The following is a 25,205-nucleotide window of genomic DNA, read 5'->3' on the forward strand; positions in this document are numbered from 1 at the left end:
AATGCGGCGTGAAAAACGGCAAAAATGATCGCAAAAGCACAACTGGATCCAGCATGCATCGAGTGATATGTTAAAAACCAAGCGTGTCGAATAAACAGGATTGAATTAATCCGCTAACGAGATGAATAATTAGCTGCAGATAAGTGAACACCCCCATGAGCCTGGGATGGTACGCTCCGGCATTGTGACGTTTTTAAACGGTGCTCGGGCTCCAGCCAGAGAAGCGGAGCCGTTGTTGTGAAGAGGAAGAAAAGCCTCGACTCTTCCGTGGGACTCCGACCAACCGCCGCCGTTACTCCCCGGCTCCCGCGGCTCTTCTCCCCGCTTCTCCAGCTCTCTGTGTTCAGCCCGGTCCCGACTCAAGCCAACATGGCCTGCGGAGCCACGCTAAAGCGGTCGATGGAGTTTGAGGCCCTCCTCAGTCCCCAGTCTCCCAAGCGGAGGAGGTGCAATCCACTACCGGGGACTTCTGGCACTCCGTCCCCGCAGAGATGCAACCTCCGCACCCCGGCGGACAGCCCCACGCACTCCATGTCCCCCACGGCCATGGGAGGCGAGCACCGGCTCACCCCAGGTATGGATGTGACCCACGCTTGACGTCTTTTTTTCCCCCCACCACTCTGGGTGGGTGTCATGGGGGGAGGGGGTTTGGGTGGAGTGGAATGGAGAGCTAGCTAGCTTGTGGAGATAATCAGAATGGGGGGTTGGAGGCTAGCTAGCCGTTAGCCGGGGCTAAGCTAGCTAACGTCGTCGCAAAGTTACCGACACGGATGATTTGGGTTCGGGTTAATCACGATAAATCAGTCGGTCTCACAGCCGAACATCAGCAGCCTCGTCCGGGTTCCGTCGGTGGCTTCATGGCATCTCGTCGCATCGCTGGCATTGTTGACCGGAGTTAGCTCACTTAGGCTAACGCTGATTTGTTTACGAAGCTATTAACGTATATTCAAATATTAGTTCCAGCTAGCTTAGCCTAATGCTAGCCCTGGCGTTGGATGATGGATTGTAGCCACAAGGCTGCTAATATCTGCAGCTACGGTGTTGGCTCTCACCGATGCATGAAGCTACTCGGCTGCTGTTGTCGTTGAGGCTTTTCTGTACAATCTGCAGCTATTGTCTGAGCCACCACTGCTTCTACACATGTGGATTTGATCTATTAAACATGAATTTGAGGACTGGTTTGGATCGGACAAAAGACCCAGCTCGTGCCTTAACACCTGGGTGACATCCTAGAGACCCTGTTGGCGCTTCCTGACGAGACAAATGTCCTCACAGCAGCGGGCTGCTAATTAGGAGCTGACTGGCTAATGTCCCCTTTGCTTTAGTGCGTCAATTGTCTCGCATTCGGTGGGGTGGGTTCCCCATTATGCACCATAACCACGTCTTCTTCTTCCCCTCCTCGGTCCTGGAAGTCATTGTTCACACTGCCATTGACTGGCTGCTCCACTGTGTGGATGGCGCCGGAGTAGACTTCAGATAATTACCTACACGTCTCCACTCCCATGCTGTAGCTTATCGTGTATTCTAATTGGAGATCTGAGCAGCTTGACGGCAGTAATCCTTATGCTTTCTGAATTCAAATATCTCATACCAACGCTGGATGCCCTTGAATATATTCAATCACTTTATTCCTGTCAAATGTGGGGATTACTAAACTCTACCCCAGCCTGTCTTTGTCCTACATGGACATTTGCTGGACCCAGTAGTAATTAATTGCCTGTAGCAGAACATATCATAAACAAGCAGGGTGGCTTTCAGTGCCGGTTTGTCCATCTTGCCACAGACTAATGACACTTCTTCAGATATGCACAGAGGCTTTCGTCATAACCTGGTTTAATTTGCATTGAACTACTTGGAGAGGAAGTGTTTGGATTTAAGTTTCTTTCAACATCATAGATGATCCACAGGGTGCGGCAAATGATATGCCATAACTGTGTGCCTGTTGAGGAATATCCCCCTTTTAATTCTGTGTTCCCTGGCTTAGCTTTCAGCTGTTGTCTTTCATGGAAGATTTACTTGTGGAGTAGGTAGAATAAGTTGTGTAACCTGAAAAAGGAAAGTGATATTGAACACTTGAGTCAAATTAATAAAGAGAACCTAACCGGAGTGCACGCAGCCTGAATCCTCACAGTGTGCCTTCTGCTATTTATATAATCTGACTTGTACAGTGTACAGAGAGGTTGTTCATCGTGTAGCTATGCTGTATAATAGCTCACAAGATAAATCTTCGGCATCAGTTTATTTCAGTTTGTCTGCACTGACATTGCCTATCTAGCACAGACCTTTGTATAGAATCCAAAGAGCCTCTAGGTTGTTCCATTTCTCGCAGACCTTGACAGCCGAGCTGAATTACAGCACAGCAGCTGCATGGGTGAAGTATTGTCGATTTGTCTGCGGCAGACATGAAGTCCAGATATCAGGTATTATGCTCACCTTCACCCAGAAAAAGGGCCCCTCGTGGGACTGGTGCTGCGAGCCGGCCTTTCTGCTGTGGTTTGCCTAGTGAAAGCAGTTTTGTATTTAGCGAAAGGTCAGCTGTCATCCCTCCCACTCATCCCGACCCACACGCTTTCCAGCTAGTCAGGTTTGCCTGTGGCGAGCAGGGCTGTGTGCAGGCGAGACTCTGAGATATGACAATGCCAAGGTAAGTTGTAGGTAATTATTTCCTAGTGCAGATAGGATCACCTACTCTGTTCTCCTCTGCCTCATTCTTGTGCTGCCAGTCTGGGCTCGTGCTGTGGTAAAATTCCCCAAGATGACAGATGAGCCAATTTATTTTTAAAATGTAACCTAAAAGGCTGCGTTGTCTGAGTTCGGTCTGGTTTACAGCCTGGACAGGGCTAAACACGGCCTGCTCTGTAGTCAGGAAGCTCTTCATGATAAGGAATAACAATGGTTTTTAGTACAAAATGAAAAAGTATGGCACTACTTATAAGAATCAGGAAATACCGAGTAATAGCTGTGGCCTGTTACATTTCATGAGATATTTTCACATATTGTACTCTTTCACAGAGATGATTATTCAGCACAATTTGCTTCTTTTCTAGCTACTGATACCCTTTAACACCTAGGAACAAAAGAACCTGAAGTTATTTTCTAATCTGCAGATACAGTTTCCAAAATGTATCTGCTCATGTACAAGCTCACAACTGAGCTCAGTGCAGTGGAATCTGAGTCAAGGGCAGCTTGAAAAAACACGAGGACAAAATCATTACAACAAACGTGTCGTTTAGTTTAAACTGAGAACCTGAGAATTGTCGCATATCACCCAAGACTCGTGTTAGTTCCAGGTCTGAACCGACACATGGGCTAGTTTATTTGCTCAAGATGGATAATGACCCTGAGATCGCAGAGCCCCAGGCCCTCGTGTCCCAGACAAAACAAAAGTGATTCACAAAACGTCCTAATTTTGTTCAATCCCAGAAGGTTTTCTCCACTATATGTTCTAATCCCCTAGAGATGCTGTAGTATTATAATTTGTCTCTATAACTTTCTACTAAACCCGAAATAGTCAAACACTCCTGAGTTGACTTAGTTTGGAGTGTATTTCCCCTATCTGCTGTTTTAAAGCTAACGGCAGTCACTCTTTAACTGTTCACAGCAGAGCAGCAACTTGAACTGTCCCACAATGCATCACATCCCACTTCCTGGCAGTTTGGACATTCGAAACCCACCTCCCCACATAATCCTGCAGCATCCTAGGGTGAAATTAAATGACTCAGCTTTGTTTTCTCTCCAGCAGCATGTCCAATCTATCTGGCCAATCTCCCGTCGTATTCAGTGTTTGGCCTGTGCCTAAGCCTTTTAGCCAAGGCTTTCTCCGCTGTGTTGCCCTGGCTCCCGGAAGTCTCTGTGATTGATTACTTGCCCCAATTGTGGCAGGGTCATTGTTGCCAAGCAACGCCCACATTTGAGCTACTAGTAGTTGGCAGAAACTGGAAGAGGGTTTTCTCTCGTCAGTCAGAGGAACCCTGGAGAACTGATAATCCTCTTGTCGGTAATCAATGTCTGACTGTTTTCCACTTTCTTAAATCAGACATCTAAATGTACCACATTCACTTTAAGTAAACAGTCATTTATTTGTCATACGTGAGATAAATATTCAAACAATTGGACACATTCATACGTGACTCTTCTCACGGGTTAAGCATTTGTTTGCACTCAGTAACAGAAATCTGAAACTGTTTTACTTACATTTAAAAAATGTCCTTGAAATGAAATATAACCCTTCACCATAATTTAATAGTTATAGGGGCCCTCTTTTTAACATTTAGGTTAAAAACACAATTCAATCATTTCCTTACACCAGAAAAGTTATATGGTAAATATTTGCATAATGAAAGAGTACTGTACAATACATCTTAGGGATGGAAATTTATTATGATGGTTGTCTGTTCTTGTCTGATGCAACCACATCTTGAATACTAAGGCATTCCATAAATTTGGCACGAATGAGACCATCAGTCAGAGAACCTTTCCAGACACTGTGTGTTTAGGACTGAGCAACGTTAGTGAAAACGGCAACATTATCAGATGCCTGTCACAGCCCATGGGAGTCTCATCGCCTGTTTAGACAGCTGTCCGTGTTGTTTGAATAAAACTTTATACAAGAAGCGACTGGCAGCTAAAAGCCCCACAGCACCAGACCAGACATCGGACACTTGGCTACATCAACAGTTGACTTTTGTAGCTCAACACTGTCAATGAGCAGGGAGATTTGATTCAATGTTTCAGATGTGTATAAATCTGAATTCATATTAGTAGTAGAGCTGTGCAATGATGATTATCTCACCCGGGGGAATGTGAGATCCGAGGTTAAGGTGGATTCAAAAGCTCAGGGTGAAGTGATGTACTTAGAGCTGTGCATGTGTGGTTGGAGCTCATGTTAATGCCAGGTATGAACAAGGCCTGAGACCTTAATGGTAGCTAAACAGTCGGTTGGGTTAAGGCCTTGTAAGGTTGCTGTTAATCAGTTTCAGAGGCAACAAGAGGAAGGATCTCAGTCCACATATAATATGTTATAACTACATATAACGTGTTTTTAATATGGTGATAGCAAGATTTTCATTTTAAGCCAGGAATACAAAGTTGTTTCTTTTGCAGAGAAAGTGCAAACAATTGTTTAGTGGAGAAGATCCTGCTTCCTTCACTGTCTAAACCAGGCTGAGCAGGCTGAGGTGGTAACAGGATTTCATGCTTTTTCCACACCCAAGATAAACGAGGCAGTTTCTAGATAGAGGTGCAACATGTATAGCTACTCTTCCACCCCACCCCACCCCACCCCCTCCCCCTGTGAGATTTAGTCCCTCTATAACATTTGGTTATCAGCTCTGTTTGAGGTCAGCAGGTTTTGCACTTGTTTTTCCCAGGAATTATTTTGAACTTTCCCCCTTTCATAATCAGATATGTGTGGTGTAGGCTGTGCTCCACGTTCGAGCTGTTTGACAGAATAGGTTTCATCTTAATGAGGAAAGTAACTGTACATTGCAGAGCTGTAGCTAACAATCCTTTTCATTATTGATTAATTTGCCCATTATTTGTCCGACAGTGGAGGGGTGGACAGCAGTGTTCAAATGGAACGTGTAGGTAATAAAAAAAAAAATCCAGTTTGATATTTAGCTGCTTGAATCTACCTTTCTCTCACTTCTTGCTTTTCTTCGCCTTTCTTCCCCTCTCACCTTGAGCTGTTGCTGCACTTGCTCGCCATGGCAGAGTGTTACCATGTGACTTCAAATTCCTGTATCCCTTGTTTCAAATTAAAAGCACCAATTGACTTCATGACACTGCAGTGGCACGTATATCGAAGCTTAAACCTGAGCCCTTGTCACTAGTTGTAGCTTTGGCACGAGGCCGACCGCAGGGAAACCTTGATAAGAGAAATGAAAGTGAAGCAGTCGCAAGATCATGAAGTGTGTCTCACGTCAGCTGTTGTGTGTGTGTGCTACAGAACAGCTGTAGCCGGTATGTTAATTTCAGACCAACTTCCTGTCATGAATGTTTTTGTTTTGGAATCCATTTTAGGTGACAGAACAGAGGAAGTGAGCATGGCTGCAGTTTATTTTTCAACCATAGCTGATCTGAACAACACTGGATGACAACATCCTCCAGTAATAGTTCCTATTTATCCTGGAATGCATATTGTATGTATTAATGTGGTTGTGATGGGTGTATTTTTGAAAGGACTCACTTTAAATGCTTAACTATTGGAAGTACTGGTAGTTTCATTCTTGTAGTGAAACACTGTTTGAATGTAAAGCAATATCTTGGGTGCATTATAATAGTTTGGGTTTCACAAAATTGCTGCTTCCAAGTTAGCACATGTCACATCATGATTGCTTTAAAATGGGAGCCTACTGGGAATTTCTGACTGGTCAAACACAAATGTGAGTGAGCACATGTTCTTTGTTCAGTTATTTTTTTTGGTTTTTGTTTTGAACCTTGTTTCTTTTGCTCCCCACAGAGCAGATCTTCCAGAACCTCCGACAGGAGTACAGTCGGATCCAGAGGCGGCGACAGCTGGAGGGGGCCTTCAACCAGACCGAGGCCTGTAGCTCCAGTGACGCCCCCAGCCCCAGCTCATCCCTCAATGCTCCCAGCTCCCCACCAGGTAGAACAACTTACCACTGTGCACAACTCCAGGAACCATGTCATTGGTCTTGTATGTAATATGTACTGGAGCTAGTTAAAGACCTTCTGACAGTGGATGTTTTGAGCCAATACCCACATTGATGAGTTAAAAAATCTGATCGATAAATCATTCTAGAGCCAGTGTAAGTATGCTGGTAATCACCTGCACCACCGTTACAAACATGTTCTATAAGGGTAGTTAATGGTGGAACTAGGGCTGGTCATGCAGTTTTCAAATTCCCTTCTTTTGCTGATGTATGAATGACAAAACAAAGTGGTTGCATACATCGGTTGCATACACAAGCCTTCATCACTTTTGTGTGACACCTCAGCTGAATGAATTACAGAGTCCTTTACCTATAGAGATGACACTGTATTGACCTTAATATAAAACAATAATTTAGTTTCTGAAACATTTGTATATAAAGTGGAATTGTCTTACTCTAGCAATAGACAGTTACTAATTAACGATTCTCATTAAACCTGGTGTTTTTGAAGGAGGTCCCAGTGTGACAGTGGTATTTTACATAGTGTTGCATTATGGGTCGTTTGTAGCCTTAAAGCTGCTCGACTCGTAAGCGTTTCCATGTCTGTTTATAGTGATGCTTCAGAGAGGTGCTGGCTTGACAAGCGAAGAGCTGCCGTATAATCTGTGATGTGCCACAGAGGAAATTAATTTGTGATGAGCGAGTTATTACCGTCTTTCAATTTCTTTTACTGCAGAAATCAAAAAGCCAGCTATTACATCTGTCACAGACACATTGCAAAGGTGTGAAATAGTTTCCATTCACTGGGATATTATAAAGATGGAAGATTTGACAGACTATTTTCTTTGGATCAAGATGTCATCAGAGTAGAAATGACAAGAGTGGATTTATAAAACAAATGACAGTTTTCTTTTTCAAAGAGCAAACGATTAATTTTCTTTTCTTTAAAAAATCGACCCTTATGTTAAGGTCTGTTTAGTGAAAACCATGTTAAGATCAGTTGCTACACTGACAGATCTATGCAGATTACAGTGGATTTACAGTTAGCGTTACAAACTTAGCCTTAATAGAAACACTACAACATAACTGATCGTGCATATTGACAAACAAGTTGCTTCACCTTTTTCACTGCTCTTCTTTGGAAACACTGCTCTGCAGTAACAGTGAATCAGTTTGATGTATTCAGCACAACATGGCGGTCAAGGTGTGAGTTGTAATTCAAGCCTGAGGCCTTCAGGCTCCCGAGCTTCTTTCTGTTCACTCTGCAGAACGGACTCGTAGATCACACTGACTGGACTGTTAAGAACTCGGCCTCTTTCTGTCTCTGAACTCGCTCTGCCGTCCCCGCCTGTGATTTACAAACATTTTAGTCTAACCAGCTCATAGCAGACCTTAAAGGCCACTGGGTAATGAATCACCTCGCTGAAGCTGGCTCCAGTTCTTCTGTGATGGAGACACCGACGAGACTCTGTGTCTCCGTCAAAAAGGGACAACATTACTGCTGATGACCCTGTTGGTCCCTGCAGGGGCGAGGGACGAGAGAGCAAGGCTGTAAATATGCACCTGGCCGAGCACCTATTTTTGGAAGAGGACGAGTCTGACACCTCATTATTCAGCGTTTTTATAGCTGAGCCCATTTTTTTTTTTAATGACATTTTCTTTGTGTGTTTCATAGGTGCCTCAAGGAAGGACCAGCCCTCGTTCACACTGAAGCAGGTGAGCTACCTGTGCGAGCGCCTGCTCAAAGACCACGAGGAGAAGATACGAGAGGAGTACGAACAGATCCTTAACACAAAACTTGCAGGTAAAATATCTTTAATAAAAACTATAACACCACAGCACGATAATATCAAGACTCATCATTCATCTTTTCCCCTCCTGACAGTGGAGATCAGTTTCTGTGATCTTTTCCCATCATGTGTGATAACATCTGTTACTCCAAGTTTATATGAGTTTCTAAATGCAAAGGCTGTAAATGAGCAAGGAATGAATTATGGCAGCAAGAGAGAACAAGCGCCATAAAAAAATAACTGAAGCAAAGATGCAATCACTTCAACTATGTCCTCATTAAGACAGTTATATAATTTAAATTATTATATTGTATAATTGTATTAGTTTGATGTTTCTCTTACCCAATAAAATAACTTCTCAAATGCTCCCTTTACAGTGATGCTTGTCATTTAACTGTGTTTAAGTTTATTTTATCAGACAACAGTTGCTGGTTAACCGAATTTATGAGCCATCTCCACATAAGAACTTCTATATATTGCTTGCTTAGTTGTCAGAAAGCACAGGAGAGGTAGTTGAACAAGCTGAGGCCCAGATGTATGCTGTATTGTGCAGTTTTGTTAATTTCAGAGTGAAGCTGCGAGTCATTGTTACACCGACCTGCATCTTACTGTGGACTCCCTTTCCTCTGCTCCATCTGGGGTTTGAATCCGCTGCTCACGGCCTCACCTCCATCTTCTTCTCTCCCCAGAACAATATGAATCTTTTGTGAAATTCACACAAGACCAGATCATGCGAAGATACGGAGCCCGGCCTGCTAGTTGTAAGTATCTGGAACCATAAATACTCTCTCCCTGAACACATTCCTGTTTGTTGAGAAAGAAAAATTAACGATCTGATCAAACATCTAAAGTATCAATGATTTCATTTGTTTCAGACGTCTCCTGAACTCGCGTGGATAAAGATCCCAGCTTCCTCTCACAAGATGGCTGCTCTTCCACTGCCCCTCCCTCCACTCGATTTTCATTTTATTCCCCTATTTTTTCCCCCCTCCTCCATCTCAAACTGTTCGGGTGCCATGGTTTATCCAATTTTTTAATCCAAAAGTTGATTTCTTCACTTCAAAACTATTGCTGCTGGCCAAAAGTTAGAATCTGAGAGGTGAACTGTGTATGAAGCCCGCCCCTCTTTTTTTTTTTTTTCCCATTTTCTTGTTTATATGCCCTTTTTCTTGAAATCCTGATGAAAGCAGATCTGTGTCAAATCTCCTGCCAGCGCTGTAGAAAAGAAGCTTATTGGCTCGTATGATCATTCTGTATAACCTTCCAGCAGCTGTATTTAATGTCTCCAGCTTCCCACGTCAACCCACATTTCTCACCCCCCACCCAACCTCCCCCTCCTTCCCTCCTCACAACCCTTTACTCGAATGTGGATTTTTCTCCCTTTTGAAATAAATAAAGTTCTGTGATTAAACTCTGGTGTCTGGGATGTTGATGTCTCACCATGACTGCATCACATGGTCTTTATCAGCAGAGGAGGGGGCTCAGGTGAAATGGTACTGGTGTTCATATTTCCAGTTTTCTGATCACTTCTATCTATCATTATCTTATTCGTTTACGGTCTCGGGAGCCGGGTTAAATCTAAATGGTCATTAAACTATATAAATGTGACAAAGGTCTCGGTTCGCTTTATTGTTAATCTTTGAGTACATTTTAGAGCCTGTACTTCATTCTTTTCCTTGAGTGAGAAGGTTGAATCAATACATATATTTTAACTTGTTTAATATCATACGTGTACTTCTCAAGTAAAGAATGTGAGTACATGTTGCCAAGTTTAATCAAAATTGTCATAAATTGAAAATCCACTGAATCCCTGTAAATTGGGCAGCTGGGACTCAGAAAGCACCAAAATGGAGGATTATAATCTTGACTCATCATTATGTTAATTATTATTGGCAGCATTCAAATTTCACAGCGTGGTTTTGCATGTGTACATGGTTGGAGATGTTTGTGCAGCAGATACTTGTCATGGTACAGTGGCCTGTACGGGGATCGAACCTGTGACCCTGGCCCGTGCTCCTACCAACTGAGGTAACTGGCAATTAACTTCACATTAATAGCATAGAAAATCTCTGTTTATACACCCATCAGTAATATATTCAGTTGATATAAAGAGTTGTATAAATCAACCTGCCATGTCAACAGTTAACGCTGGTCCATTAATCCTATCTGTGGGCTCCAGCGCTCCCCAGTGGTACATGTAGGGCAATGCAGCATATAATACTAAAGTGTGGATTCAGCCCCATGTGCACTTTGCTCAACTGAAACTATTTGAATATACATATATAAAGAAAAAAAAGATAAGGAATGCCTGTTTTATTTGGGTGTGAAAGTGGGTGTGGCCACAGTGAGGAGAAGGTGCTGCTCCTGCCCAATGAGGCTCCACGGTGACGTCACGGGTGCTCAGGTGTGGCACGCTGGGAGGAAACAGGTAGAAGACGTGTTGGACTCGCTGCAGCTCAGGTCTCACACTTGATCCTCTTCACAGAAACAGATCCTGCAGCAGCTGAGAGGAAGAGACGAGCAGCTGAGGTTTGTTTGCTCTGAGGAAGGAAACGAGCAGCAGGAACAAACCAATGGAGGAACTATAATTATCTACAAGCGCCTCTTTCCTCCTCCTCGTGTTTCTGTCGATCTCTCCGGGCTGGAGGGAGAAGACCCAGCGGGTTGTCTGGGATCAGGAACCTGGAGGAATGAAAACATCACAACACAACGTGCACACTGAGCAGTCTGCGTTAGTTTAGAGGAATCTGCTGTTTGTTTGTTTGTTTGTTTGTTTGTTTGTTTGTTTTGGATCAAGCGGAGTCTCCTGCTCTCTTCCGGCTGTCGACGGTTCAGGTGAGTCAATGAAAATGTTTAAGTTGCATTAACTTTTTTTGCTTTGATGAATTTATTGGAGTTTTATTTGAAGTCTGAGACTCTTTGAAGCAGCTGAATGAGAAACGCCCCGTAAACAGGAAACGCTAATTATCAGGCTGCTGCTGTAACTGCGATGTGAAGTCAGTGCTGGAAAGTAACTAAGTAGAGTATCTATACTCGAGTACTTTATTACATAGGTACTGTGTTGATATGACACTTACTACTTTCTCTAATTTTGATGGACAATATTACACTTTGGCTCCTTTGCAGATTCAGATTGTTATTGTTATTAATATATTAATATATTAGATACTTTATTGATCCTTGGGGATATTTAGGCTTCCAGAATCCCACAAAACAGCTAAACACAGATATACAAGAATAATAAAAGGTCAAAATGAGTCAAGAATAAGTTCACTGCAGCGAGATGAAAGTCTGGACACCAGAACAACTACACACCTGTCACTGTAAATAAGTATTTCCTTATGGAGATACTGACAGTACAGATATTTGAAGTATAAGGGGAGTGAAAGACACAAGTATCAGAGTGCCAAATAGATTTAAAGATGAATGCAGTTATACAAAGTTGTGCATTAGACTATATTGCCTAGAAGAGCATCATGATTATGATATTTGATCCCACAGACACCTTGCTATAAATCCTAACGTTTCAGGAAGCGAGCTGCTTGTTCGGAGCTTATGTTTTCACCTCTGTTTGTTTAATAGGAAAATGTAGCCAAGATATTATAATGTTGCTGTTTGACATAACTTCATACGACATTGAATGAATTCATCAAATCTTATGGTATTTATTAGTTTCAGACTCTGGGAAAGTGGGGAAAAGTCTTGTGTGTATTAATATACTAACAGGATATAAACCTTTCTAAGTTTGGTGTGTAATTTATCTGTAAATGATGAGTAGGCCAACTAGTAAATTAAATGTGAAGTAAAATGAACAACATGATAGTACAAATCGGCTGAAACGGACAAAAATGGGATGTGAAAGGACTAAAAAGATACACAAAGTGACGCATATATGAACACACAGAGAGACCACAACATGTTTTGTTTCCCTTCAGTCTGTGTCATGGTTCTATGTAACAGGGGTGAAAGTCTACATGTGTCCAGGGGCCCATATTTGACTGTAGGTTATAAATAGCAGCTATTTATTGACATTAGTATGTTAAAGTTTTGTATTTGGTATAATTTTATTACACTGAATAAATAATGTAGCTGTTTATGATGTACAGTTCATTGTTAAGCATTTATACACGTTTCAAAAAACATGTTCCCTGTGTGGCGTCTTCATTCTACACCCTTTAGTCCCCCCCCTTCCCTCGCTGGTGGTGACAAGCAGGCATCACCTCGAGGTCTCGTATCACTCGCTGAGCTCTTGAAGGACGGCGGCAGCGATGGGCGACATTGACGTGGAAGAGATGGAGCCGTTCCCCGTGGACCGGGACGGGAAGCCCCTGAGGACGGAGGAGGACCAGCCCGACGGCCTCAGGAAGCCCGGCTGCTGCGAGAAGTTCCAGCACTCCGTCTCCAAGTGGATGCTCCCGGAGGACCTGCGCAGCAAGTACCTGGAACGTACCAACTGCTGCCCGCCCCCCATCTTCATCATCCTCATCAGCATCGGAGAGGTAAGCCCTGACACACACATGTTGTTGTGAGTGCTGGTGGGACAGTGGGTATGGATTCTGTGCTCTCATTACACAACATGCAGCCTACATTCAGCTTATATGCTGCCGCAATGTTGATTACTGTATAGATTTGCTTTGATTGCATGTAGTAGTGCAGATGTGGAGGTGACGCTGTGGAAGCACGGGTCGATTATCTGTAGATCCTAATGTTTCAGGGACGGATTGGTCTCATTGGACGGTTTATAGCCACAGTTTGTTGAAAAGACCAAGCTGAAAAACCTCCTTCAAGAAGGTCACATGTTCACCCTTGTCTGTTTCTTGGTTGGTTTTATTTGTTTGTCAGCAGTATTACGCAAAAACTACCAAACTGAATTCCATGAAAACCTTTGCTGTTTTCAGAAATGTTTCCAGGAGGCAAGGGGAAACTTTCAGGAACATTTGGGCGAAGGGTGTTATATAAAGTCCTCTCTTGATCTTCATTGGCCTCTTCTGTGTGTCTGACACGTAGAAACATCATCAACTCATCGCTTACTGTTAATTTTTCCAGACATTTTCCAGCTCTATTGTCACATGGTAGTGGAGGAGTGTTTTCCACATTTTCACCAAGTTCTTAGGGAGTTATTCATGGATCTTGATGCAATAATCAGGCAATTTGCTTCACAACCAAACAAAGATGCAGATCTAGTGGATGGAAATGTCTTTCTCCGCTGTACGGTATCAATTAGCAACTTGTCACGAGCACCAACGTAGCTGGGATAATGTGGATTCAGTAGGGAATCATTAGTTTCTATGCATCTTCCATTCTTATGACTGATTTGTTGTGGATCCTGAACCGTCACACAGGGCTTTGTTTTGGACGTTTTCTCTAATTTGACGGAGAACTTCATGGTATGTCTCGTTCTATTGACTCAGCCATGGGGCCTGATTGAATTTAAAGAGACTGTGTGGTTTCTGTCTGTCGTCTGTCACTGCGTCTCCTCCTCTGACCGACCTGATTCATCGTGTGTAGTAAACAGTCGGTGCGATGTCAGTGAAAGCAGCAGTTTTTTTCGCGAGTCTTCAGGTTGAATCGGGTCCAGTTGATCCTCGGAGGGGGGGGGGGGGGGATTCAGAGACGCTCTCCCTCAGCGTGTAAACAGAAAAGCAGCGTTTCTTATTCAGGTGAATAAACACATCTGGTGGAATGTGGAGGATCAGCGGGGGGGGATTTGTGGAAATGGGAAACTGGTGGCTGCTGTAACTGTGGGATAAAGGAGCGGTGGGTGACCCCCTGTGTTCCATTTGTTATGACTTAAAGCTGATCCCAGCAGGAATGTGGTCCAGATTCACTGTGTGTTAAACAAACTGAGGGAAGTTTGGTTTGAATCTAGAGGCCTCGGCACAGGAGAGGCTCACTTCACTGAACTTGACATAATGTGATTTATTTTTTCTTAAGACTTTCTTCTTTGTGTTGGTTGTAGTTGACGAACTAATATCAACACTTTTGTACCTTTTTGATATCATCATACAGGAAATGGTTCCTAACACATCATGTTGTTAAAATAAGCCGATATATTCATGAATATATTTGCCAAACTGGAGTATTATCAGAATCCTGCAGATACATTTTTTTTAGAATTTATTTTACATCAGTGTTTTTTGACCTTCAATTTTACTATTTAACCCTTTGATGCACAACCTGGGTAACTTTTCAGTTTATAGTTATTTATGTTTTTTAGCTTGTTACCCATCTTTCCTCTTTATATTATTCCATCAGAATCAGAATCAGAAAGGATTTATTGCCAAGTAGGTTTACACCTACCTGGAATTTTCTTTGGTAAAAAGGTGCATACATTTAACATAAAGCATAAAAACAGTAAAAAAAAGTACTTCACATAAGAAAGAAATAACTGTATATAAAACAAATATATATACAAGACATAAAAAGTTAAATAAAGAGTAAAATGCAAAACAGGAGAGAAATGGGGATGAGCAATATACTCTTATGTGTGTTTATGTAACACAGAATTGAGACGTGGGTGCGGGATGAATTCTGGATGAATGAATTAAATACAAACGTGCAAAAAGTCAGATTTTCCATTGGGTCCCATGTTCATGTTGGATTCAGGAGCTTTCCACAGTAACTCTTCATCATGTGAATGAACAGCTCGCTCTCTGCAGCTCACAGATGTCCACTATCACTGAATGTCCGTGACTACTTGGCTATTCGCTTGGATTCAGCTCTTTATTTTCCCGGACGACGATTGACTGAGCTTCTGTGTTCTCAGCGTTCCCTTCTTTCATATTTACACAAACCAAAGCACTGGGATCACACTGGGGATTCACTGGGGTCACCTCAGTGGGGCACTCGTCTAAAAGCAAACCTACAACATCTGTATATGACTAATTCCCTCCTCTCTTTATTTTCCCAGCTGTTTTGGATTCAGTCTCTCCTCTACATTTTTCAACCAACTTCTAACGTGTCTCTTTATGATCCTGTGATTCAAGCCTTGTTTCTGTGTCCTCTCTCTTGTTTGCCAGTTGGCCGTGTTCATCTACTACGCCGCGTGGAAACCTCAGAAGCAGTGGGTGACCCTGGATGAAGGCATCTGGACCAGCCCCCTGACCTACAAGCCTCAGAACAGAGAGGAAGCGTGGCGATTCGTCTCCTACATGTTTGTCCACGCAGGGTGAGGCCGAGCTGGGCGTTCAGACTCCGTCACGATGATGAAAGTTGACCCGGTGTAAAGAAGTGGTTAGAGGCTCAGGGCCGCCCGTCGTGTGGCGTCACCACCCGGCAGTAAACACCAGTCGGGTGGAGCTCATAATCTTTGTCGGGTTTTCTGTTTAAAGCAGTCAGAGGTGTTCAATCCTTTCTGTGGTTATTTCTCAGACTGTAAATACTGAACTGAACCTCCGGGCTTCTCCTGTGTTTGGTTATTTTGACACATCCTCTATTGCAGCATCACTTCATCTCGTGTTTTTAACTGTGGCAGCTTAGGGCATCTGAGTCATAGGATACCAAGCACTACTGACTTTAAAAATAAGTTTTTCTAAACCCATTTTTAGAGTTCTAGAGTTATAAACTGAATCGCTGACACATCTGTAAAACAGCAAAAGTTATGTGGCAAGAAAAACAGTCTCGGAAAAACCCAGAATGCCCTCAGGAATAGATCGGACCCAGGAATAGAAGAGAAAAAACACAGGAAAACCAAAAGCACTGACTACACAGAAGCACACAGGAAATCTTGATTAGCAAAGAGGAACAGTGGTCACCGCCCCTCGCCAACACTCACTCCAACACACCACACAGGATATTTAAGTCTGGTGATGTTCTGTGTTTGTCTTACTGTTAAATGGAAAGAATGAATATAAGGCTCAGTAAAAAGTCCAATTCAGCAGCTTTTCAGTGACATTACCCTTTAACGCTCTGCACAGAAAGAGTCAGAAAACATTCAGCTTTCAAACTGTGTTTAATTGGTCCGGGTGTCTGACACCAACCAGAACTCATCAGAAGTAACACCGCCAAGGCTGCAGCATCAAGTGGGGGTGGGGGGGTAATGGTTAAACAGTGTTAATGCATCGGAACATGTGGTGTTTCCTTGGGATTTGTTTACAGCAGTAAAACTATAGAGAAGCAACAAACTAACCTTTAAAACTTAATTTATTTTTAAGTTGTAGAGTCAGTGTCACACAGATTCATCAGTTGGCCGATTAAAACTCATTCAGTATGAGACTTTCACAGAAACATCAGAATAAACAATACAGAGATTTATGTTTACATCTTATTTTAAATTCTATATTCGGTTGTATTTTGTTTCTATTTTTAATTCATAGCTCTTTACAACAAAGACAGCCTCAATTAAATTTCTTTGTCTCAAAAGTTTGATAATGATATCTCAAGAATCATTGATATCTTTTTCACCAGTCCATATATTAGTATTGGGACTTTCCATATGAGTTGGGCTCTGAAAATGACCCGTTGGATTTAATAATCAGTCGTTATTTACTATTCCACAGCTGTTTGTGTCCATGTGCATTGGTGTGACCTGTCTCATCTCTGCCTCTCCAGTGTGGAGCACATCCTGGGGAACCTGCTGATGCAGCTGATGCTGGGAATCCCACTGGAACTGGTCCACAAGGGGTTTGAAGTGGGGATGGTTTACATGGCTGGAGTCCTGGCTGGTGAGACACGTTGAGACGAACTCCTTTGTGTCGGTGAATGCTGTGAACCCAGATGTTTGACGTTAACTCGTCTCAAAGTGGTTTTTCCTGTTTGTGTTGAAGCGAGTCCCGGCCGTCAGAGATGGTAAAAAGTTAAAAGCTGATTCTGGTGTGTTTGTCCTCAGGCTCTTTGGCCAGCTCCATCTTTGATCCTCACAGTGCACTGGTGGGGGCCTCGGGGGGAGTCTACGCACTAATAGGAGGTTACTTCATGAATGCAGTGGTGGTGAGTTTACACACATTCATGGGAGGAGTTGGTGCAAACATCAGCCTGTTGACTTGTTTATGTGAGCAGGTCCAGACTGCATCATACCATAATAAATATAGAATTATAACTTTGATTGTGTTATAACAGTAGAACAAAACATTTCATAATAATCATTATTTGCAACTTTAGCTATCACATGCTACTAAATGTTTACCATACCTATTCACTCCCATTTTCAGAATAAAAGTCAAACTAATGGTTCAATTTAATTTAATTTAATCGTTTTGTCTTCAGGCTTTATTTCTGTTTCAGTTCATCATAATGTAAAATGTTAGCTGTGCTGTTTACCGCCTGTGACTGTTTCAATTCACAGAATTTCCGAGAGATGATTCCCCTCATGGGGGTGGTCCGGATCCTTGTCATAGTGATCATCGGTAGGTTCTCCTGTGTGACCTGTTTTACAACCGATTTGATGATTATTATTATTTCCTCATGCCTGTGACCATACCTTCAAATGGAAATGATTTGACTCCATTTTCTTTTTTTTTCTAGTCGGCACAGATTTCGGATTTGCCTTCTACAGACGATTTGCAGGCGGTGACGATGAAATGAAGGTAAGACCCTGATAACAATAATTAATCATTTATACAGGACTTTAAAAAATGCTCCATGATACATCGGTTAAAAAACAGAAAGCAAATAACTACTTATATAAAATACACATCATTAATCACACATTCAAAACAAAAGACACCTTTCAGACACATGACAGACGAGTGGATCCAGAGAACCTCCCCCACCCTGACGGTGTGGGGGTGTCGACTGGATTTGCTTGTGGCTACAGACCAGATCAGCAGTTCTTGCTGGGACTTGATGCATCATGCAGATACTTAACATACCTGCCAGTACGAGACTGATAGATACTGTACATCCACCCGATTCTTTTTGAATCTGTAAATGTTGACCCCCCCCCCCACTACAGTAACAAACTGTCTTCCTCCATTTTGACAAACGCTTTATTGTCTTTCCCACCGATTCCCACCGACTCCTCCCTATCCCCCCCCCCCTGCCGTCTTATCTCCTTCCACCTCTGCACTGCTGCTTATTTGCTTTGGCAGTTGAACCGGTCCTGCAGGTTTCCCGGGGGGGTCGGATGACAGGGATCGGGGGTCTGTGATAGAAGCTTTAAATCTAAAGAGCTGCTCTCTCCCCTCAGGTTTCCTTTGTGGCTCACTTTGGTGGAATCGTGGCCGGGATGACCATCGGCTACGTCTTCTTCAGCGCTTACAACAAGAAGCTGCTGAAGGACCCACGCTTCTGGCTCTGCATCGTGGTCTACGTCGTCTTCGTCATCTTTGCCGTGCTCTTCAATATCTTTCTATCAACAGCGTAGTAGCTTCTCAAAAACACTAAAAGTTTTATTGTCAGACTGAGGAAGCTGTTGTTTTTTTGACCAATGTACTGTTGTGTTTGAGAGCAAAGTTGCTTCTCAGATATTTTGTAAGTGTGAAGTTGTTTTAGTTTTTTTATCTAATTACTTATGTGAGTTCAAATGGAAGGGTGCCTCCTACAGGTTTGGTGCTGCATTGCAACATGCATCTTTTATTTTAGACAAAGGTGATAATGAAATGGGCATTTTTAGAGGGAATGAATTTTATCTGATGTGTATTTTTTTACAAATATGTTTCTTGCTCTATTTAGGTTTTTAGATTTCAGACCTATTCATTGATGGCAATGAACTCACTATTCATTATAATTTTCTTTAATAGGAAATAACAGCCAGACTTTTGTGGAATAATAATTAGCTGTAAATAATTTCCCCTCGTTGCCTCTTGGGGACTGTGTTGGTCACTTGATGTGTGACAGCACTAACGAGAAGAGAGAGGTTACGCAGATGTCTCAGGAACAAAGGGAGGAATATCTCAAATGTTGGTATTTCCCTTTTCTTATGTAAGCGAAACAACTGATTTACCATCAGGTCTTGGCTCAATGCCAAAGTTTAGTTTGAGGCACATCCTTAGTTGATTAATTAAACTGACATCCAGCTCTAGTTTAACTTGTCAGGATTAAATTTAAATTATTAGGACGTTTTCTATTCCCTGAATCTATTGATTCAAACTTTAATATTACTGGTCCTATAGATGTTTATACTTGTTGTGAACACAATTCATTGTAAAGACTGTTTTTTGTTTGATACAGCAGGGACTCTGTGTACATATGGCAACAATATATGGCTTTTGCTGTTTTAACTGAAGTACGAGTATCATTCAGTCAATTCAGTTCATTTTTAAATATCACAAACTTGTTTGTCCCAACCCTGAAACACTGAGAAATGTTTTATGTACATTCAAGAAATGTGACGTCTAGATTTCACTTTTTGTTTCTTTGATTAAATACATGTTGCTAAAGTGATCGTATCTTCAGTGTTTATGCTTTTCATTGTATTATTTATGTGTAATGTCATACTGGGAGTTACAGTTTTTCACAATTGTTAACACACGTTTTTCAAAACAATAACGGCTTTCTCAAAAATGCACACAGAAAACTCAAAGCCTCACACACAAAATGTTAAACCTGACACTCCCTTTGCAAGATGGCTCTTTGTCATCAAATCTCTTCACTGTTCACAAAATAGAACTCGTGTTTTCATTTGGTACACACAGTCATATTTTCAAATGACACACACATACCATTTATTGAGTACACACAACTAAGCATTTGCTTGCACACTTCCAAGCATTTACAGCACACTGAAGTGCAAAATTGAAAACACAATAATCGAAATGGAACACACCATATGAATGACATGACCCTGGAGAATTAGCCATTTCTCCTTTTGTAAACTGTCTTAGTGTAGGCCTACTTTTTTCATAGTCAAACATAAAACAGCACACAAATATGCAGCAAAAAAAGGTTTATTTCGGTACACACAGAACAGTACAGTACTGACACAGACAGCATGAGAATGCAAGTTACAGTATGGACACAGAGAGGTCAACACAGTGGGCTACAGTGAGACACTGTAGAAAAGGAACAATATTGGATTACAGGTAAAATACATGCATGTGTCAGTGCTGAATGTTTGGTACTAACAAGCACAAACTCTCGCACTAACTCCTTGATGCGTCTGTGTTCGGTTCGAATGGGACCGTGTTCACTTGTTTCATCCACATGGCATTCCTATGAAGAATACGGTCCAATGTAGAGAGGATGGCGGTCTTGACGTTTCTAAATGGAGCATGGTCAGCCAGGATCCTAGTTTTTATTTGTCTGAGAGTGATAGCATTGTTCTCATGAACCATATCTACAATTTCAGTCTCCTGTTTGCCTGTGAAAATGCGTGCTCTTCCTCCACGGTGTGGTTCTCTTTCAGTCCTGCAAAATATAAATACTGTGAGCACACTGTATTCTATTCTATTCCATTGTTCATCAAACAAAACAGAGGCTGAAGGCACTTTTATGCTGCAGTCCTGATTGCAAATTGCTCAACAGACCTGGATGTTTAGAGATTTGAGTATTTGTGTGTTGTAGGTTGATGCTTTGATATTTTAGGGTGAGAAGTGTGTGCAACAACTGAACATTGTGTGTAGTGTTTTGACAACAAGGTGATGTGTTATTTACATCAGAGTGTAAAGAAGGAAAGTCAGAGTCTATGCAGATAAGGGAGTGTGAAGTAGTGCCAAATTGGGTCAAGCTATTGGTACATGAAGTGAGTGTTGTGCAAATTGTGCCGAATTTTCGCTTTTTGTGTGTTAACAACTGTGAAAAACTGTAAGGATTGTGCTTTAAATTCCTTAAAGCAACACTATGTAATTTTAACTGAGCAACAGCGCCCTCTGCAGCCACAAGTGGTCATTCATTCAGTTGCCCATCAATTTGTTATATGGAGTTCTAACTCGCTGAACTGAAACACAGCTGAACGGTGGATATTACCCATGATCCCAAGCTTCCTGAACCAGGAGAGCTGCTGCTGTAACAAATTCACCAAACTCTGTTTAGAATTGTTCGTATTTTACATTTCCTGCCTGAATATTGGAAATAAAAGCTGTTTTTTTATCAGTCTTTTTTACTGATCTACAGTTCTGCTTTACTACTTATGGTGGCCTCAAATGTCTACAATTGTGTTGCCAAGGCATTTATCATCTTCTCTTGATATTTTTTTGACATTTGATCTGAAAACGAATGTTACACTCTGCTCAGTTGATGAGCAGTAGACCATTACATACCGTGATTCCACTCGATTCAGATATTGGGGCCAAAGTACAAGTGAAAACAGATTTTTGTGATCGGAAGGGAAAAAACAGGAAGTAGCTCTGGTATTTTAATGTAACCTCGCTGTGACCCTCTGTCCCCCCAGTATGTCTGGGCTGGACTGGTTGGAATCAATGCTGCTCTGCTGGGAACTCCCCTCATCAACACTTCGCCCCCATTGTGTCTTGCTCTGTGTAGCCAGACGCCAACATTAATCTAATAAGCATTTTGTGTTCTGCGTGTTGACCTGTTTAATCTGATTGACCCAAGGTATCAAGCACATTTATCAGACAATCGCCGTTTAATGGTGTTTGTAATCAGGCTGCGTGAAGATGGCAACCAGCAGTTAGCCAGCGTGCTAATCCATCGTGATAGATTTCTTGTAAATGGGATAAAATAATGTGTCAAGTGCACCAGGACTTAATTACATCCAGAGAGGAGCAGCAGAGTATGAAATCGGATGTGATAACTCATTGATCACTTCCCTACAGTAGAAAAACATTGATTGTACAAGGCCCGAGCGGATAACTGAGCAGTATTGACGTTGTGGGGATTCCGACAGCAGTATGTGTACGTCCTGCTCTTTGTTTGAACATATGGAGGAAACACACTCAAATAACTGAGTGTTAATATATTCAAAACATAGAGTCTGGCTTACAAAAAACATTTATCTGGAAAGAGACTGGTAATTAAAAGCAAAACTTAACGAAGAAACCAAACAAACCACCCAAAAAAAATATGCTCAGTCGTCACCAACTGTGCTGGTGCATGTTTGAAACTTTTAAATCAGTCCAAATGATGCAGGTATATTAGGACAGACAGAACAAACAGTCCCGACCCATGTAGATTGAGGTCACTACTGGTCCCCCCCCCATTGCCATGAGGCCATGATCTAAATGCATCAGGAGTTGCCGGTATCGATCTCCTCTGGTCACAGTAGAGTGCTGGTTGGCAGCCTTCCCTGCCAACAACTGCCCAGTCGCTGCCACTTTGTTTCTGGCAACGCGGAGGCAGAGGCGGGTCACTGAGGTTTTGGTGATGTGCACTGGCTCATACTAACGATTTTTAAAACTTTTTGGTGACCGCGTCGGGGCTGCATGACCCGAGGAGATTTGAGTCACCACCGGCAGTCTGTCCATGCCGCTGCAAGGTAAATGGAAACGGCGCAGAACTCTGGTTTATATAATGTCCCGGCCGAGGGGAATAGTTTAATGTGACAGAACTGGACAACAGATGAGACTAGAGTACGACAACGGAGGCACAAGTCCTCTTTCTCTTTACTCTTAATTTGTCTTTTTGCAAAAATGTGACTTTTTACTGCTTTGTGCCTTTTTTCTGTGAAGTTTCCTACTTGTTTTTTATTTTCTCCAGTTCTGAGGTACTGTAATTTTTGTTGAAATTACTTTTTCTGTGGGTTTTTGGTTATTTTATGCAAAATGGTCACTTCTCTAATGTGCTTATTTAATCTGAAATGTCTTTGCTGTTCTTCCTTTTACTGAATATCTATTATATGCATGTAATTGAAACATCGATCAATGAATTTTTGTCCGTTTCAGCAGATTTTCTTCTTTAATTATTTTCGTCTTTCTGTCAGTCACAATGGCAGAGTGAAGATGGGGGACTGGAACTTCCTTGGGGGCATTTTGGAGGAGGTGCACATCCACTCCACTATGGTGGGAAAGATCTGGCTCACCATCCTCTTCATCTTTCGCATGCTGGTGCTCGGCGTGGCGGCGGAGGACGTGTGGAACGACGAGCAGGCCGACTTCATATGCAACACCGAGCAGCCCGGGTGCAGAAACGTCTGCTACGACCTCGCTTTCCCAATCTCCCTCATCCGCTACTGGGTGCTGCAGGTCATCTTTGTGTCGGCCCCCTCCCTGGTGTACATGGGCCACGCGCTCTACAGGCTCCGGGCGCTGGAGAAGGCCCGGCAGAAGAAGAAGGTTCTGCTGCGGAGGGAGCTGGAGCTGGTGGATGTGGAGCTGGCAGAGGCCAGGAAGAGGATCGAGCGGGAGATGAAACAGCTCGATCAGGGGAAGCTCAACAAAGCTCCCCTCAGCGGCTCCCTGCTGCGCACGTACGTGGCTCACGTGGTCACTCGCTCTGTGGTGGAAGTGGCCTTCATGACGGGCCAGTACCTCCTGTACGGCTTTCACCTCTACCCGCTCTTCAAATGTGAGCGGGATCCTTGTCCCAATGCTGTGGACTGTTACGTCTCCAGGCCGACAGAGAAAAGCGTCTTCATGGTGTTCATGCAGTGCATCGCTGGCATCTCACTCTTCCTCAACATCCTGGAGATCGTGCACCTGGGCTACAAGAACGTTAAAAAGGCCATCCTGGACTACTACCCTCACCTGAGAGACAACAGAGAGGAGATCGATGACTACTATGTCAACAGGTATAAAAAGGAATCCGTTGTGCAGATGTGCCCGGGTGCAGGACGCAAGGCAACGATCGCCTCTGCTCCCAGTGACTACAACCTCCTGATGGAGAGGATGCAGGGCAACATGTACCCGAACCTTATCAAACCTTCAACCTTTCTACCTCTTCAGGGCGATAAGGCCGCTCAGCAGGACTCGGATGATTGCAGATGTTCCGCTAAAAGCCCCCCAGGGCACATCTGCACCTCGACTACCAATGAGTCGTCCTCTCCGTGCGGCGACTCCCTGATGAACCCAACACAGGGGGGTAAGGACTATTCACATCCGCCCCCCCAAGGCGAGGAGGAGAGCAGTGAGGGGGGGGGACCAGACTCTCCCAAGTGCCCACAGATGGCAGCTCTCGCCTCCTCCTTGCCAACGCTGCCCGTGAGCGCGTCCAAGAAACCGTGGAAGGCTCGCGACTCGTTCAAGTGCTTCACGGTGCTGGAGGGTAAAGGCTCGGACACCGATTCCTACGGGGGGGTGAAAGCCGGCAGCAGACACGCCTCCACGAAATCAGATGAGAAACACCCGAGCCGGGCGTCCACCCCCGAGTCGCTGGATGACTGCAGCTCAGGATCGAGCCACAACCAGAGATCGATGGCAAGTAACACGAGCAGCAAGCGAGCTCCGGATCTGCAAATCTGAACGACTTCATGTCACTGAAGTTTGCTTGTTTCCATCATTGTCATACATCAGTGTTATATTTAGACTTTGTCGGTGGAATCAATGGATTTCACAGAGCTGTGAACAGCTGTAGAACAGGGGAGGGTCAGGTTATATCTGCTTCTTTGTTCTGTGCTTTTTGTGCTCAAGTTAGAACAATTCAATCTATTGTTTTAAAAGCTAATGCATTCATTTATTTTTGAGGACTTTATTCATGTTTTCTATATTTTTTCCAACTAATTTTTGGAATAAACCTGTTTTTGATTGTGACTCACCTTCATGTATCGGTACCAAATTAGCAGGAAAAAATAGATGTGATCATAAATGTTGTTTGTCTCACGCATGATTAGATACAGTAGGTCTGCACTGGGCCACATATAAACGAGTTATCATACATTTTTTCAAGGTAGTCTGACATAAACATTGTATGATTCATCTAAACTTTTATTCTCTACCGTTGACCTCGAAACGCATTTTTACTTTGGAGAACTGAGACACTGAAAAGTCACATTATTTCTGAAGTGTTATGGAAAACAACTTCTAACACTGAA

The 25,205-nt window shown here is 42.9% G+C and overlaps 3 protein-coding genes across 3 annotated transcripts; all 3 read left to right on the forward strand.

Moving 5' to 3' along the window:
* The first annotated feature begins 220 nt into the window (after window positions 1–220).
* akirin1 (akirin 1) lies at window positions 221–9,815 on the forward strand. Its single transcript, XM_061080861.1, has 5 exons — window positions 221–574; window positions 6,461–6,607; window positions 8,290–8,418; window positions 9,094–9,165; window positions 9,280–9,815. Exons 1-5 carry the CDS (start codon window positions 370–372, stop codon window positions 9,288–9,290), a joined length of 564 nt encoding a protein of 187 aa, XP_060936844.1. The 5' UTR covers window positions 221–369; the 3' UTR covers window positions 9,291–9,815.
* A 1,039-nt stretch (window positions 9,816–10,854) lies between these two features.
* rhbdl2 (rhomboid, veinlet-like 2 (Drosophila)) lies at window positions 10,855–19,676 on the forward strand. Its single transcript, XM_061081790.1, has 8 exons — window positions 10,855–11,239; window positions 12,584–12,903; window positions 15,424–15,572; window positions 16,955–17,067; window positions 17,232–17,332; window positions 17,688–17,748; window positions 17,867–17,928; window positions 18,531–19,676. The coding sequence occupies exons 2-8, from the start codon at window positions 12,673–12,675 to the stop codon at window positions 18,705–18,707; spliced, it is 894 nt and encodes a 297-aa protein (XP_060937773.1). The 5' UTR covers window positions 10,855–11,239; window positions 12,584–12,672; the 3' UTR covers window positions 18,708–19,676.
* A 2,986-nt stretch (window positions 19,677–22,662) lies between these two features.
* Window positions 22,663–24,636, forward strand: gja9a (gap junction protein alpha 9a). The gene is made up of 2 exons (XM_061081789.1): window positions 22,663–22,715; window positions 23,160–24,636. The coding sequence occupies exons 1-2, from the start codon at window positions 22,663–22,665 to the stop codon at window positions 24,634–24,636; spliced, it is 1,530 nt and encodes a 509-aa protein (XP_060937772.1).
* Window positions 24,637–25,205: the final 569 nt, after the last annotated feature.

The sequence above is a fragment of the Limanda limanda genome, chromosome 11, assembly GCF_963576545.1.
Source record: "Limanda limanda chromosome 11, fLimLim1.1, whole genome shotgun sequence".
In the NCBI taxonomy this organism is placed as follows: domain Eukaryota; kingdom Metazoa; phylum Chordata; class Actinopteri; order Pleuronectiformes; family Pleuronectidae; genus Limanda; species Limanda limanda.

Bases quoted from the DNA above. Each gene is read 5' to 3' on its own strand.
- akirin1 (XM_061080861.1), top strand. From the start codon at position 370: ATGGCCTGCGGAGCCACGCTAAAGCGGTCGATGGAGTTTGAGGCCCTC. The intron at 575-6,460 runs GTATGGATGTGA...TGCTCCCCACAG, and splicing joins CGAGCACCGGCTCACCCCAG to AGCAGATCTTCCAGAACCTC. The intron at 8,419-9,093 runs GTAAAATATCTT...TTCTCTCCCCAG, and splicing joins CCTTAACACAAAACTTGCAG to AACAATATGAATCTTTTGTG.
- rhbdl2 (XM_061081790.1), top strand. From the start codon at position 12,673: ATGGGCGACATTGACGTGGAAGAGATGGAGCCGTTCCCCGTGGACCGG. The intron at 12,904-15,423 runs GTAAGCCCTGAC...CTTGTTTGCCAG, and splicing joins TCCTCATCAGCATCGGAGAG to TTGGCCGTGTTCATCTACTA. The intron at 17,749-17,866 runs GTAGGTTCTCCT...TTTTTTTTCTAG, and splicing joins CCTTGTCATAGTGATCATCG to TCGGCACAGATTTCGGATTT.
- gja9a (XM_061081789.1), top strand. From the start codon at position 22,663: ATGACCCGAGGAGATTTGAGTCACCACCGGCAGTCTGTCCATGCCGCT. The intron at 22,716-23,159 runs GTAAATGGAAAC...TCTTTCTGTCAG, and splicing joins TCTGTCCATGCCGCTGCAAG to TCACAATGGCAGAGTGAAGA.